Source organism: Schistocerca gregaria, chromosome 1 (assembly GCF_023897955.1).
Source record: "Schistocerca gregaria isolate iqSchGreg1 chromosome 1, iqSchGreg1.2, whole genome shotgun sequence".
In the NCBI taxonomy this organism is placed as follows: Eukaryota; Metazoa; Arthropoda; class Insecta; order Orthoptera; family Acrididae; genus Schistocerca; species Schistocerca gregaria.
Genome location: NC_064920.1, coordinates 344,840,837 through 344,858,153, shown reverse-complemented (window position 1 = coordinate 344,858,153; position 17,317 = coordinate 344,840,837). Strand labels below are relative to the sequence as shown.

The 17,317-nt window shown below is 39.2% G+C and overlaps 1 protein-coding gene across 2 annotated transcripts in view; it reads right to left on the bottom strand.

Annotated features, from left to right (window-relative positions):
- LOC126344570 (cholinesterase) overlaps positions 1–17,317 on the bottom strand; it is a 151,310-nt gene that overhangs the window by 21,121 nt on the left and 112,872 nt on the right. For both annotated transcript variants that reach the window (XM_050002030.1, XM_050002029.1), the window contains exons 10-11: positions 16,351–16,456; positions 2,211–2,406 (exon numbers count right to left, since the gene is read on the bottom strand). In XM_050002030.1, coding sequence (XP_049857987.1) covers positions 2,211–2,406; positions 16,351–16,456 — 302 coding nt within the window. The remainder of the gene's footprint in view (positions 1–2,210; positions 2,407–16,350; positions 16,457–17,317) is intronic.

The window sequence follows — 17,317 nt, the reverse complement described above, 5'->3', positions numbered from 1 at the left end:
AGGGCGATGTACTTGAGGACAATATTATGGAAATAGAAGAGGATGTAGATGAAGACGAAATGGGAGATACGATACTGCGTGAAGAGTTTGACAGAGCACTGAAAGACCTGAGTCGAAACAAGGCCCCCGGAGTAGACAACATTCCATTGGAACTACTGATGGCCTTTGGAGAGCCAGTCCTGACAAAACTCTACCATCTTGTGAGCAAGATGTATGATAGCTCAGACTTCAAGAAGAATATAATAATTCCGATCCCAAAGAAAGCAGGTGCAGACAGATGTGAAAATTACCGAACAATCAGTTTAATAAGCCACGGATGCAAAATACTAACGTGTATTCTCTACAGACGAATGGAAATCTGGTAGAAGCTAACCTCGGGGAAGATCAGTTTGGATTCCGTAGAAATGTTGGAACACATGATGCAGTACTGACCCTACGACATATCTTAGAAGCTAGATTAAGGAAGGGCAAACCTACGTTTCTAGCATTTGTAGACTTAGAGAAAGCTTTTGACAATGTTGACTGGAATACTCTCTTCCAAATTCTGAAGGTGGCAGGGCTAAAATACAGGGAGTGAAAGGCTATTTACAATTTGTACAAAAACCAGATGGCAGTTATAAGAGCCGAGGGACATGAAAGGGAAGCAGTGGTTGGGAAGGGAGTGAGACAGGGTTGTCGCCTATCCCCAATGTTATTCAATCTGTATATTGAGCAAGCAGTGAAGGAAACAAAAGAAAAATTTGGAGTAGGTATTAAAATCCATGGAGAAGAAATAAAAACTTTGAGGTTCGCCGATTACATTGTAATTCTGTCAGAGACAGCAAAGGACTTGGAAGAGCAATTGAATGGAATGGACAGAGTCATGAAAGGAGAGTATAAGATGGACATCAACAAATTAAAATGAAGATAATGGAATGTAGTCAAATTAAGACGATTGATGCTGAGGGAATTATATTAGGAAGTGAGACACTTAAAGTAGTAAAGGAGTTTTCCTATTTGGGGAGCAAAATAACTGATGGTGGTTGAAGTAGAGAGGATATAAAATGTAGGCTGGCAATGGCAAGGAAAGCATTTCTGAAGAAGAGAAATTTGTTAACATCGAGTATTTATTTAAGTGTCAGGAAGTCGTTTCTGAAAGTATTTGTATGGAGTGTAGCCATGTATGGAAGTGAAACATGGACAAGAACTAGTTTGGACAAGAAGAGATTAGAAGCTTTCGAAATGTGGTGCTACAGATGAATGCTGAAGATTAGATGGGTAGATCACATAACTAATGATGAGGTATTGAATAGAGTTGAGGAGAAGAGAAGTTTATGGCACAACTTAACTAGAAGAAGGGATCGGTTGGTAGGACATGTTCTGAGGCATCAAGGGATCACCAATTTAGTATTGGAGGGCAGCGTGGAGGGTAAAAATCGCACAGGGAGACCAAGAGATGAATACACTAAACAGATTCAGAAGGATGTAGGTTGCAGTAGGTACTGAGAGATGAAGAAGCTTGCACAGCATAGAGTAGCATGGAGAGCTGCATCAAATCAGTCTCAGGACTGAAGACCACAACAACAACAACAACAGAATGAACTTTCAAAAATCCAAAAAACAGGTTTCAAATGTTCAAGAACATTTTTAAATACTGAAAAATCTGATTTTCAGATTTTTGAAGGAATATAACCTTATTTTTGAAGAAATGTATGGTAAATTAAATACTAACAAACAGTAAAAGAAGTATTTTTGGTACTCCTGTTGAAAATTTATGTCCTACTAATTCTGGAATGTAAATGACACTTTAAAAGGAACTGTATACCAGACTAGCACTCAATTTTAATCTGCCAGGAAGTTTAAAAGCAGTGTCTGCTCCACTGCAGAGTGAATTTTTCATTCGGGAGACTAATCTATTGTTTATGGTGTTGTTTCCTCGTAATATTTGCTGACACTCTTAACACAGTATCATTCTGAAAAATTATGACAATAGTTTTAGCAAATAGTAATAGCTTGAATATCACTCCATTAGTCAGACTAAATAAACAAATAAAAATCCTTGTTCTATTGGCAAAAATGCTGACCCATTTCCTGTAAAAAGCATTGGGCTCTCGAGTCAAGTTTTACAGATTTATTACACTTTTCTTGTGTTTCAATGCTGAACAGACTGATAATAGATTTAAAATGCATTTTAATAATAATAATAATAAACATAAAGCATAAAAAATCACCTCTGTGTATGGTGGATATGTCGGAAGTAAGCGACCAATTACTGTTGGTAAATAATTAGTCCAGAATGCGGCCTCAGTCTGTCGATAATTGAGCATGATTGTTGAGTTGTATGTCGTATTGAGGTTGAGATACTTCAACTGGCCACTACGAGCCATGTCAAAGTGCAGGCCAACGATCTGTGTATGTGTTGGGTTCCTGTAAAATAAACCAGAAAACAGAAAATTATTTGCAGCTACAATAGAAATAATCTGTCCTTAAGAAAGCCTGCTCATCCAACCAGAAAATAAATAAAAGGCAGATTCAAATTTAAGTCAAAATTGTTACTCGCAGGCCTCCTAACACATGATAGAAATGTACAAATTATTGTAAGTGACAATAAAGCTACTGTCAACTGGTGATATAAACATGATGCATCAGTTGTGACTAGTTCAGTCAACAGATATTACTACCTACTACTGCTCTGTCACTGAATAGTAGACATGTTGAGTTGTCAAGAGAGATATAAACAAGACTGAAAACTTTGATGGCTTTCAGATGAATCCTTTTTTGAGCTAGAGCACACACACACTTGTATGCATGAAGTATTGCTGGGGAAAGGTGGCTGATGGCTGTGGCAGCTGGGAGAAAGAGGCAACAGGTGCACATGCGAGTTCGTACAGAGCGTGACAATGATGGTTTGCAGAGCATGGCAGTAATGGTTTGAAGGAATGTATTGGGAAGGGTGATGGAACAGAGAAAGAGGAGACTGTGATGAAGTGGTCCTGTAACAGGATGGTAGTTTGTGTGTGTGTGTGTGTGTGTGGCAGGGGGGAGGGGGGTGGGGGTATGGAGGCAGGGTGTTAGTGGACATTGAGGCCAGGAGGATTACAAGAACAAAGCATGTGTTGCAAGGACAACTATCATCTATGTAGTTCTGAGAATCTGATGTTGGGGGGAAGGCTCCAGATGGTATGGATTGTGAAGAAACCACTGAAATAGAGCATGCTGTGCTATTGTGAAGCAGTCACTGGAATCAAGCGTGTTATGCTTGGAGCTACTGAATCATATACTTTGCTAGAGCTTGTAGGCTTGCTCACAAATGAGGAACATTCTGCCAACAATCCCCCCCTCCTTACTAAATTGGTATTCTGTCAGTTATCCTTATGCCACATCCAATCCCAACTGCTTACCATTCAGGCCATGACCTTGTGGAAGACTGATGTGTCCAATACACCCACCCAGTACATCCTACTCCAGTCCCCTCACAGATTTACCCTACCCCATTAGAGGCAGGGCCATGATGGAAGTAGTATTTTCATATACTAGCTCTGCTGCAATTTCTGCTCAGCATTTTAAATGGGTGTGTCCACTCATCAGCTGTGAAAGAGTCAGCTGATACATTAACAGGTGAAAGCATCCACTGCTGACTACCTCTTTAAAGTATAAAGAGCAAATTATAACTGGTGCCAATATACACAAACTGATAATTGTAGTAGTTACTTCTATGTTATTTGATATATGAAATTAATAAAAAAAAATGACTGCTCCTCTTCCTTCACTACTTAGCTGCTGTTTTTGACGTAATACTTTCAATAAAGCATTTATATAATTTTACATGGACTACTATCAGCTCTCTATTTATTGACAGTCAGAATATATCTAATACAAATATTAGCGTTACACAGAATTTACATTCTTGATTCCAAGTATTCTGATAAAGTGTAGGAATGTCTGATGATATATACTTTTTCCCCTCCATGAACCATGGACCTTGCCGTTGGTGGGGAGGCTTACATGCCTCAGCGATACAGATACCCGTACCGTAGGTGCAACCACAACGGAGGGGTATCTGTTGAGAGGCCAGACAAACGTGTGGTTCCTGAAGAGGCGCAGCAGCCTTTTCAGTAGTTGCAAGGCAACAGTCTGGCATTGTAACAACAACCAAAACTGCTTTGCTGTGCTGGTACTGCGAACGGCTGAAAGCAAGGGGAAACTACAGCCGTAATTTTTCCCGAGGGCATGCAGCTTTACTGTATGATTAAATGATGAGTAAAATATTCCGGAGGTAAAATAGTCCCCCATTCGGATCTCCGAGCAGGGACTACTCAAGAGGAAGTCGTTATCAGGAGAAAGAAAACTGGAGTTCTACGGATCGGAGCGTGGAATGTCACATCCCTTAATCGGGCAGGTAGGTTAGAAAATTTAAAAAGGGAAATGGATAGGTTAAAGTTAGATATAGTGGGAATTAGTGAAGTTCGGTGGCAGGAGGAACAAGACTTCTGGTCAGATAAATACAGGGTTATAAACACAAAATAAAATAGGGGTAAAGCAGGAGTAGGTTTAATAATGAATAGGAAAATAGGAATGTGGGTAAGCTACTACAAACAACATAGTGAACGCATTATTGTGGCCAAGACAGATACGAAGCCCACACCTACTACAACAGTACAAGTTTATATGCCAACTAGCCCTGCAGATGACGAAGAAATTGAAGAAATGTATGATCAAATAAAAGAAATTATTCAGATAGTGAAGGGTGACAAAAATTTAATAGTCATGGGTGACTGGAATTCGGTAGTAGGAAAAGGGAGAGAAGGAAACGTAGTAGGTGAATATGGACTGGGGCAAAGAAATGAAAGAGGAAGCCGCCTGGTAGAATTTTGCACAGAGCACAACTTAATCATAGCTAACACTTGGTTCAAGAATCATGAAAGAAGGTTGTATACATGGAAGAACCCTGGAGATACTAAAAGGTATCAGATAGATTATATAATGGTAATACAGAGATTTAGGAACCAGGTTTTAAATTGCAAGACATTTCCAGGGGCAGATGTGGACTCTGACCACAATCTATTGGTTATGAACTGTAGATTAAAACTGAAGAAACTGCAAAACAGTGGGAATTTAAGGAGATAGGACCTAGAGAAACTGAAAGAACCAGAGGTTGTACAGAGTTTCAGGGAAGATCAGTTTGGATTCCGTAGAAACACTGGAACACGTGAGGCAATACTGACCCTATGACTTATCATAGAAGAAAGATTAAGGAAAGGCAAACCTATGTTTCTAGCATTTGTATGCTTAGAGAAAGCTTTTGACATTGTTGACTGGAATACTCTCTTTCAAATTCTAAAGGTGGCAGGGGTAAAATACAGGGAGCGAAAGGCTATTTACAATATGTACAGAAACCAGATGGCAGTTATAAGAGTCAAGGGACATGAAAGGGAAGCAGTGGTCGGGAAGGGAGTGAGACAGGGTTGTAGTCTCTCCCCGATGTTATTCAATCCGTATATTGAGCAAGCGGTAAAGGAAACAAAAGAAAAATTCGGAGTAGGTATTAAAATCCACAGAGAAGAAATAAAAACATTGAGGTTTGCCAATGACATTGTAATTCTGTTAGAGACAGCAAAGGACCTGGAAGAGCAGTTGAATGGAATGGACAGTGTCTTGAAAGGAGGATATAAGATGAACATCAACAAAAGCAAAACGAGGATAATGGGATGTAGTCGAATTAAGTCGGGTGATGCTGAGGGAATTAGATTAGGAAATGAGACACTTAAAGTAGTAAAGGAGTTTTGCTATTTGGGGAGCAAAATAACTGATGATGGTCGAAGTAGAGAGGATATCAAATGTAGACTGGCAATAGCAAGGGAAGCGTCTCTGAAGGAGAGAAATTTGTTAACATCGAGTATAGATTTAAGTGTCAGGAAGTCATTTCTGAAAGTATTTGTATGGAGTGTAGCCATGTATGGAAGTGAAACATTTCACGATAAATAGTTTGGACAAGAAGAGAATAGAAACTTTCGAAATGTGGTGCTACAGAAGAATGCTGAAGATTAGATGGGTAGATCACATAACTAATGAGGAAGTATTGAATCGGATTGGGGAGAAGAGAAGTTTGTGGCACAACTTGACCAGAAGAAGGGATCAGTTGGTAGGACATGTTCTGAGGCATCAAGGGATCACCAATTTGGTATTGGAGGGCAGCGTGGAGGGTAAAAATCGTAGAGGGAGACCAAGAGATGAATACACTAAGCAGATTCAGAAGGATGTAGGCTGCAGTAGGTACTGGGAGATGAAGAAGCTTGCACAGGATAGAGTAGCCTGGAGAGCTGCATCAAACTAGTCTCAGGACTGAAGAACGCAACAACAACATATACTTTTTGTGTTTGTTTTTAAATATTTGTCTCTAAATATTAAAGGATTTCTGATTTCCTTCCTGAAGTTCACTGGAAACTTGTTACAGACTTCTGCATTGAGGTATAAAACTCCATTCTGAACCCTAAAGAGATATGGATGGACTGTGTGAAAATCATTTTATAATTTTTAGTGTTGTGGTTCTGAATTCCTAAATTTACCCTAAATGCATTCTTGTTATTAACCACAAGTACCATCAAGGAATAAGTATAGAGACTGCTAGGTCCCTGAAGAGGCTTCTGCAAGGTGTTTGTTTATCAATTTTACACAATATTCTTATTGCACACTGCTGTTGAATAAATACTTAGCTGCGGTGCACCAGAGGATTATGCCATAGGACAGAACTGAGTGAAAGCATGCAAAGGATGCCAGCAATCCTGTCTGCAGGTCAACACAGTGACCGATATCTCTGAGTACAAAGCAGTCAGAATTGAGCCTTTTTATTTATTTATTTTTAAAACTTATTCATATGCTAGTACTACCACTTCAATTTATTATCCACCCAGATGTCCAAGAACTGCACAATGGAGCCTCATACAGTGTATGCACACTGATATCTATAAAGGGTACTTTTGGGTCAATTTCATTTGTCTGTAAATGCATAAAACAAGATTTTGTAAGATAAAGGATTAAGCTGTTCCACTGTTCTTTTGGCTGTGTCTGGTATGCATGTGTTTGGTCCCTTTATCAAATGTCCTTTATCATCAGCAAATATTAATTTTTGAAGAGTCCTCCAGTGTTCCGAATAATTTATGTGGACCAAGAAAATGTGTGGTTCTAACACTGAGCCTTGTGGCACACCATATTTATTTAACAAAGAAATATGACAAACAGCCATGAAAACTGAGAAGTTATTTTATTTTGTTTTCACTAGCAGTTTCGGCAAAATTGCCATTTTCAGGCCCCATCTGCACCATTAAATAATTACTGATATTGGCATACTTAAGGCATCTGTTTCTGGAGATTGTGAATTCTCAAGTGCTTCCTTCGAAGACTTAACTGCAAACTCCACAATGATAAAATTAGGGAGATCTGACGTCACATGAAGGTTTACCAGCAATCTTGCCATGAACTACACATGATGGGAAGGGGGAAGTGACAGTGATACACAAAGCACCTATGGCTTGTAGAGTTCAGATGTAGCTGTAGGGGCTCGTCTAATCTGACACTAGTTAAATGTTAGACTGTTTGCTAATGAGTATAACTCAACAATCTGGTTTACATATTGAGGTTTTTTACCATCTAACAGTGAAATTGTTTTTTTTATAAATGTGAAGAAATTTAAAACTATGTGCTGCAGAGTACTGTGTATCTTTTAATGAATGTCAGTCAAATGCATTAATAGTAAGAGAACAATTTGAAACAACAGATTATGAGACAACCAAAGGCAAACTGGCAGTTTCGGTAAGTTACAAGCTGTTGTTAAAAGGGTATTCTCAGAAAGATACATTGCTTTCTCAGTAGAGAAGCCTTTACAGAAGCTGAACTGAGCTGTTATTAAAACAGTATACTCAGAAAGATGATTCAGTATTCTGCTGTAAGGTATATTAAGGTATATTATTGAAAGTTCTTGAGAACATGGCAAGAAGGGAAATCAGTCTGTAATTACAGGTCTGTTTCTTACCTCCACTTGAAATTAATACTGCATATTTCAGTCTTCTGGGAATACACCATGACTCATCACATAGTAAGAAATATAAATCAAGGATAGCACTACCAGATGAGCACAAGACTTTAGTATTAATGGCCGAGATACCATCATAGTCAAAAGAGTTTCTATTTTTAGTGACATGATAACTTTTGTGATACGTGCAACAGATGAGTTGGCAAAACTGATGTCTGGTAATGGGTATGTCTAATCTGCCTATGTATGTTTATGGGCTCTGTTTTTGATGGACCATTTTTTGTCCTCATGTTTTCAGTTACTGTTAGAAGGCATTCACTGAATTAAGTAGCCAATGATTTGAATTTCACATCATTTGTCTTGATGTTATTGTCTTCTGGGAGTTCAGTACCATTTGCCTAGACAAGTTTACTCATTTCATGCTAGACAAGTTTATTCATTTCATGCCTAATAATGCTCAAAACTGACCTTGCCTTGTTCTTGGAATTTCGAATTTTTTGTGCAAAGTACATGGTTTTTTTCCTTTTAGATAACATGCCGAAGAATTTTGCAATTGTACCTTAGTGAATTTTTAAATTTTGATTAGAGCTAGTCCTTTGGATTAAATAAAGATCTCTTCCTTGTACATGTTATTCTGATACAGCTTCCATTGTAAACATCCCTGATCCCATGTATAAACAAACTGGATTTGTAAGGTTGTAAGAATAATTTTAGGGTAGAACTACATTTATCATCTACTGTGTGTCCTTGATAAACTTCTTGCCATTATTTACCTTGTAAATGCTCTCTAAATAGTAATTGAGTCAGCATTTACAAGCCTATGAAATTTTACTTTCTCCTTTTCAGTTAAACCTTATTTAAGGAATGCTTTATTGCTTTCATTTGATCATCATGGTATGATAAACTATTTATTATGAGACTCACATCTATTTCATTGAAGACAGTTGAATTTAGAAATAAATTATCAATCACTGATGCACAGTAGCCTCTATTTTTTCGGAATATTACTGTGATGGCTAGACCAAATCTGTACATCGGTAATTCTAGGTGCCCTCAAGCAGAAAGCTATATCAAAATATCCAAGTAAAATCATTTCCCAGTTACTCCTACTAAAACTTGTTGGTACCTTTGCACATTGCTTAATGAAATTTAAAACAGTTCCCATTGGGAGGGCCTATAAACTGTCAGATTAGCTGTGCAACATAGCACTCACTGAGGTCTATGGCCTGAGTCTTTGCCCCACTTTTATGTGTAAGTAGTCACTCCTCCTTTCCTCATATAATACATACAGTAATGTGGTAATAATTTGTATCCATACAGGTGCCGCTGAACAGTTTCTGGGACTTCCAATTGATGTTCAATTATGTGCAGTGCATCTGTATAAATACCTTTACATTTATCAGTTTCCAGTATTGTTATGCAAAGCCCCTTATGTTTTGATGGAGAAGTACAAATTGTAGTATGATTGTCACCCTTTGTACCATACAACCTGACATGTCTTGTTTCTCCAATGATTGTTGCAGCAGTGTGTGTGTGTGTGTGTGTGTGTGTGTGTGTGTGTGTGTGTGTGTTTGTGTGTGTGTGTAATGAGAAGCACAAAAAAATACAATACATGCAACACATCACATAACAATAACAACTGGCACCAAGTAGGTGCATGTTAAGTACACTGTTATTATAAAAAGCAAAACATAAGATAATTGAAATGAACAGTTATAGATATCAAATGTACTCAGTTAAGACAATTAAAATGTACACATTTGTATATGAAATACACCTACTGAAAAAGTGCAGTAAAAAAATAAACATAAAAATACAGTTATATCTAGGTCAGAGAGCCAAGCAACTGTTGCTGGAGAAGTGGATTGCAGCTCCATGATACCACCTGGTATTGATCTGATGGGGCACTCATAAGGGATGTGGTCTATGGTATGATTTGGTGCTCCACAGCTTCTCTCTGATGAGCTTCCCATGCCCCATTTGAACAACGTGTCTCGACACCTATCAATGCCTACTCTAAACTGGTTTAGGTGGCTTCATTTTTTATGGAGTACTTCCATTCCCAGAGTTCTCTCTGCTGCTTGTGAAATAATGTTCAAGTTCCTAATTTCTTTATTGTCGGCAATATGCTCACTCCATTTGGAAATAATGGCGCAGTTGTCCTACAAATTGTGTCTGTCCAGATAGGGCAACAAGACCTAAGATGATTTGGAGGAGGAAGGTGTAAAGAGTTTTCTGGATGGGGTGACAATTTTCCTGGCTGGTTACTTTTAACCACTTCTTTTGAGCCATTCTACAGAGCTGAGGAGGTGCGATATTGGCTAGGATTTGAAGCCACACAATGGGAGTGCATTTCGATGTGCCTGTTATGAACCTCACTGCTTCGTTTAGCTGGACATCGACTTTGTTGGTGTGGTGGCTCCTCTACCACACTGAAGTGCAGTACTACAGGAGAATAGGTTAGAGCCAGTGCAGCACTTCTCAGAGTATTCCCATTTGCTCCCCATGAGGTCCAAGCTAGTTTACTGAAAGATGCTGTTCCTAGACTTTATTTTCTGTACTGTTTTTGTCAGATGTTGGTTATACATCAATGGTTAATCCAGAGCGACTACTAGGTATGTGGGTAAAGTGTTGTGCCCTACTTTTTCTTCACCAAAGTAAATGACAAGTTTTTTGTGAACCAACTTGTTGCTACCATGGAAAACACTTACTTCTGAGTTTTGAGGATTAAGTTTGAAGCACCATTCCGAGTAGTATTTGTGCCTCATTCCTAGGTCTTCTGTTAGCTGGTCACTTCCTTTCTTGAATGTTATGTTGGGTTACCAGTGCCATATCATAAGCATAGATAAATTTCATAGATGGTGTATGTGGTATGTCATTCATATATATTAAAAAGAAATAGTGCCAGGGCTGGACCCTGGGGTAGGCCACTTTTGAGAGTATGGGTAGAACGGGATCTTTTATGAACAAGTACTGGAATTCTTCTATTACTTTGCATATTCTGGATTAATCAGGTGATCATTTCACATGGAACTGCTTGTTGTAATTTGTATATCAACCTCTTTTTTGAGACCATGTGATATGCCAAAAAAAATCTATACTCATCATTTTTTCTGTTTTCTGCCTTTCCTCAGTTACTTTAAATTTGTGGAGGTATGTTTTGTCCCTGCATCTAATTGAATGCAGTTTGTTTATTGCCATACACGTTTCACTTCTTTTAGTTGTGAAGCATCTTCAGTGGTGATTTCCAGCACTGTTAACTCGTGTGTTGTCTTGCAGATGTATTTGTTAGTTTCCATGCTCCAGCTGACCAGTTTCTGGTGTTCTTTCACCCAGAATTTGGCTAGCCAGAGCATGGAAACTAACAAATACATCTCCAGGACACATGTATGAGTTAATAGCACTGGAAATCACCACTGAAGATGCTTCACAAATAAAAGAAGCAAAACTAGTATGGCAATAAATAAACTGCCTTCAATTAGTTGCAGAGACGGAACATATCTCTGTGAAAAATCTATAAATGCACCTGTGGTTTTAAGTCCTTTTTGAAAACCAGCTTCTATAAATGAGGTTAGGGCCAGAATTTGGTTGGCACAGTATCAGTCATTTCTAAAGCCGGCCTGTTCTAGAATGATTAATTTATTGGCCATTGGGGAAATTCTGTTGAATAATAATCTCAGTAGAAGTTTATAGCACTTGCTTAGCAATGCAATGGGCCAATAACTTGATGGACTATCTGCTGGCTTTCCTGGTTTGAGAAGAGCAAGGATTTTGGATTTCCTAAAATCATTAGAGATATCACCACTCTTGACGATCTTGTAGAAATTCAGCAACCACTGTTTAGCTTACCCACCTAGGGTTTTCAAGAACTTAGGGAACACACCATCCAGGCCAGGTGTCTTTCTCACTTTCATTTGCTGCATAGCTAAATTTAGGTCTTCCATTGAGAAAGCCCATGACCATTGGGAATCACTTGGGAGTGAATGAGCTGTTAGAGTTACTACCTTTTCATTTCCCTGGTAAATGTCTTGTCTGAGGACAAAGATTTTGAAATTTCCAGTAGGTGATCAGCAAATTTGTTGGGGTTTATGTGATCTGTCTTCTCCGGTGAGGGAGCAACAGTGCCCAAATGCCTGAGGAAGCTCCACTCCTTCCTACTAGGGCATGTAAAGTTTATTTCTTCTGTAGTTTCTCAGTAACTTCATCCACGAAGAAGCATCCATAAAGTTTACTTCTTTGAGTACAGAAATCGCACCTACATCTCCCTCTTCTTCAGTTAATTTACTCAGTAGATGTTTTCTGTATACATGTCTGATCTTTTTGCAGCCACTGTATCCCCCAAAAACTTTTACCTGTAACTGAAAGCTTTCCATCCTTCTGCCAAACCTTGGGTGGTTGTGAAGTTAGGATTACCAATGGATAGCTTGCTGTTAAAGTTTAGAACCTTTTTCTTAACACCATGTTCTCTTTTCTCTCTGTACTAAATGAATAATGCTTCACCTGGTGTTTAACTTATTATTTTCTTTATTGTTCCACAGTTCTGCAATTGATCTTTAGTCATCATTTTGATGCAGGATCCTTAAGTTCTTTTCAGTTCTCCTTCCAGTCTGGAAAGGTGATGTCCATGCACCACCATCTGAAGCTATGTTCTTTAGCAGTTCCTGTTTGTCTGTTTTGTGTAGTGCTTCCAACTTTTTGTCCACTGAAACAACAGGTTACTTTGTCTTTGAAGCCATTTCACTCATATACCCTGAAAACCTGGGATCAAAAGAACGATAATAGTACAGCTTTTTAGCACTGTAAGTAACATACCCATACTGACTGTAGTAATGGTAGCTGGAGGATCTATGCTACATGCAGTGCCTATGACGTAACAACCATACCAACAACCAACTGTGTGTGTGTGTGTGTGTGTGTGTGTGTGTGTGTGTAATGAAAAGGATAGTTGCTACTCACTACATAGTGGAGATGTCCGTCACAGAAAGGCACAATGAAACGACTGTTAGGAAGTTAGCTTTTGGCCAACAAGGCCTTTGTCAAAATTAGGCAAAACACACACACACGCACACACACACACACACACACACACACACACACACACACACACACTCATGCAAACGAAACTCACACATGCATGACCACAGTCTCTGGCAGCTGGGGCAGGGAGGGGGAGAGATATCATGGTAAGGATGGGGGTTGGTTAAGTGCTGCTAGGAGTGTACAGGGATGAGGTGAAGAGCAGGGCATCTATGTGCAGTCAGGAGGTAAGACACAGGTTGAGGGAGAGGCGGGGTAGTGGAAAACAAGAGAAGTAAAAAGACTGTGTGCATTGGTGGAATGAGGACTGTATAGTACTGGAATGGGAACAGGGAAGAGGCTAGACCGGTAATGAAGGTTGAGACCAGGAGGGTTAGGGGAACATAGGTTATATTGGAGGGAGCATTCCCACCTGTGCAATTCAGAAAAGCTGGTGTTGCTGGGAAGGATCCAGATGGCACAGGCTGTACAACAGTCATTGAAATGAAGGGCATTGTGTTGGGTTGTGTGCTCAGCAACAGGGCAATCCTGTAGTTTCTTGGACACAGTTTGTTGGTTGCCATTCATGTGGACAGACAGATTGTTGGCTGCCAGGCCCACATAGAATGCAGCACAGTGGTTGCTATTTAGTTTGTAGATCATGTGACTGGTGTCACAGGTAACCCTGCCTTTGACAGCATAGGTGATGTGTGACTGGACAGGAGTAGGTGGTGGTGGAAGGATATATGGTCTTGTATCTAGTTCTATTACAGGACATGAGCCATGAGTCAAGGGGTTGTGAGGAGCAGCTGAATAGGGATGGACAAGGAGGTTGTGTAGGTTTGGTGGGCAGTAGAAATACCACTGTGGGAGGACATTCCTTATTCCACAGCATGACAAGATGTACACGAAACCCTGGTGGATAATGATGTAATTGCTTCAGTCCTGGGTCGTACTGAGTCAGAAGGAGAATGATCCTCTGCAGATAGACAGTGGGACTTCGATAGGTGGTGTGTGGCTGGAGAGATAAAGCATGGGAGATCTGTTCCTGATCAAGGTTCGGTGGGTAATTATAGTCTCTGAAGGTCTCAGTGAGACCCTTGGTATATTTCAAGAAAGAATACTTGTCACTACAGATGTGACAGCCATGGGTGGATAGGCTGTATGGAAGGAACTTCTTGGTATGGAATGGGTGGCAGCTGTCAAAGTGGAGATATTGCTGGTGGTTGTTAGGTTTGATATTAATGGACGTACTTACATAGGAATCTTTGAAGTGGAGCTCAACATCAAGGAAGGTGGCTTGTGGGATTGGGAGGACCAGGTGAAGTGAATGGGGGAGAAGGTGTTGGGTTCTGGAAGAAATTGAATAGGGTGTCCTTACCCTCAATCCAAATCATGAAGATGCCATTGATGAATCTGAATCAAGTGAGGGTTCTGGGTGGTTATGAAGGATTCCTCTAGATGGCCCATGAACAGGTTGGCATAAGATGGTGCCATGTGGGTGCCCATTGCCATACCAGGGACTTGTTTGCAGGTGACACCTTCAAAGGAGAAGTTATTGTGGGTGAGGACACAGATGGTCATGGTGACCAGGTAGGAGGTAATTGATTTGGAATCTGTCAGGTGTTGGGATAGGCAGTGTTCAATAATAGTAAGGCCATGGGAATTTGGGGTGTTAGGTCAATAGTGATGAGCAGGGCGCCATGTGGTAAAGGAACAAAAACTTTCTATTGTGCCTTTCTGTGAACCAGCATCTCCGCTATATGGTGAGTAGCAACTATCTTTTTCATTACATTGTTACATTCCATCTTGGATTTTCCATTTTACACACACACACACACACACACACACACACACACACACACACACACACACACGTGGTATGGTATGACATATATACAGCTGTTATGTTGTTGGCACTGCAAGTAGCATAGAGATCATAACACCCTTGCTTCCAGAGGAGGAGGAGGAGGAGGAGGAGATTACTGTTTAACGTCCCGTCGACAACTAGGTCATTAGAGACAGAGCACAAGCTCGGATTAGGGAAGGATGGGGAAGGAAATCGGCCATGCCCTTTCAAAGGAACCATCCCGGCATTTGCCTGGAGTGATCTAGGGAAATCACGGAAAACCTAAATCAGGATGGCCGGACGCGGGATTGAACCGTTGTCCTCCCGAATGCGAGTCCAGTGTTCTAACCACTGCACCACCTCACTCGGTCTTGCTTCCAGGTACCATTACTTAAGTCAGCATGGGTCTTCTCCTTACAGTGCTAAGAAACTGTACCATTATTGTTATTTTGCTCCTGTGTTTTCAATGTGCATGAGTGAAATGGCTTCAAAGAGAAAGTGAGTGAGCGAGTGTGTGTGTGTGTGTGTGTGTGTGTGTGTGTGTGTGTGTGTGTGTGTGTGTGTGTAAACGAGAATATATATAGCTAAACCACAAATCTGGATTAATGAGGGCGAAATAATGAGGTTCTTGTATACCTGGTATTCAGTACCCAGGCAGTTCTGTACTAATTCAAGTTCCCACAACTACTTCCAGCACAGCTTCTTGGTTATCAACCTCCTTGCTACTCCTAACATTACATTGAACTTTTTCCCCTGTATTTTCAGTGTTCGTGAACTCATGTTGTCTGCACACTTTTGTCTACATCTCCAGAGCTGTGAAGCCATTGGTAGCTACTAAAGGTAGCAGTCTTACAGCATTTTTGAACCTCTTACCTGATCTGGAAGATATGACCAGTCATATACCATGTTCTTAACTTTACTGCTGCTAAATGCAGTTCTAATTCCGCCTATACTAGTGGCATATAAGATTTGAGTTTCAAGATTGACTGCTCTTACTCCAGAATCATGGTGTGATGAACACAACTACTATAGCACCAAAGGCTACCCATATCCATCTAAGCTGGTTGCTTTACAGCAGCCAACATCAAAAACCATAGGTTATCTTCACATTGTTGACCATTTCAACTAATTTGCAGTAATTTCCACAATTGTCTATTGTGATGATTTATTTGCTATAAAACTTAATTAGCAGAAGCTGATCAACAAAAAATCCCTGTTACACATTTTTCATGGTTTTATTTAATACAAAAATGTCTGACATGATGCTGGAATAATTTATAGAAGAAACATGTGCATATGATGTACTAAAGTTTTAGAATTAGCTAAATGTTATGTTACTAAATATTATTCGTGAAATATGCTTCCTGTACATGCTTTAATTACCACTACAGCAGAGAATGAGATCAAGTTAACTTTCTAGTTCTTCAATAAAACACAGACGCAATGGTGATGGAAGATGTTTCATTTGTAAACTCACCCATATCTTGCAAAATTAGTGTAAGCTTTCATGAAGAAATGGCTCATATTTCGATCATTTGGTGTCCACATGGTGCGTTCTAAGCGTGGTTTTCTTGGAAAGAATTCTGAAATGTTCACATGTATTTGTAATTTTTTGAAAATTAAATAACACTACATAAAATGTTTTAACAGAGATACAGAAGTCCATTTTGAAGCAATTTAGTCTTCTCTTGTTTATTTTTATTTTTAAGTAACAAATGTAGGAAATGACCAATTTATACATACTGCAAAATTTCCCTGGACTATTATTTTCCTGACTAAATTGGAAATAATTTGTTGTATCGACGATGCAAAAGAGATTAAAACAGGACTGCTAACAAATGATGAAGCTTACTTAAAAATAAATGTACTGAATTTCAGCAAGCTGACAGTTTAACCTTATTTAATTGTTTTTTTTGCATGATTTACAACAACAATTGTAGGAACTATTTCTCACTAACTGCACTATTATTTACACATGAAGAAGAGAGTCAAAATTCATGGTTATCTCTTGCTTTTTTTTTTGGTCTGGAAAGGATGGTAGCTATCACAGTATAAGTGTTATTGGTGGGCTTAAGATGAAAGAAGTTTTTATTGAACCATCTGAGACAGGTAACATAGTGGCTAGCTGACACAAAAAGGAGATTTTGTTCAATAGATACAAAATGAAGATGTCATTTAGGATGTAGAACATATCATAAAATAAGGATGCATTACACATATTAGAAAATGTAGAGAGGTGCTGATGTTACTTTCTCAATTCTAAGTGATATGGTCATCACAGATTTGGAGAAAAAAATCTGAAACATATTTACATTCAAGAGGTAATAACATGTCACAAACATGAAAATGTATACACACTGAAACACACACGATAACTCTTATCATCTGATTACATGCCATGCATCCACCTTGCACATTTTATTCTATTTCTGTCAATTCTGTAT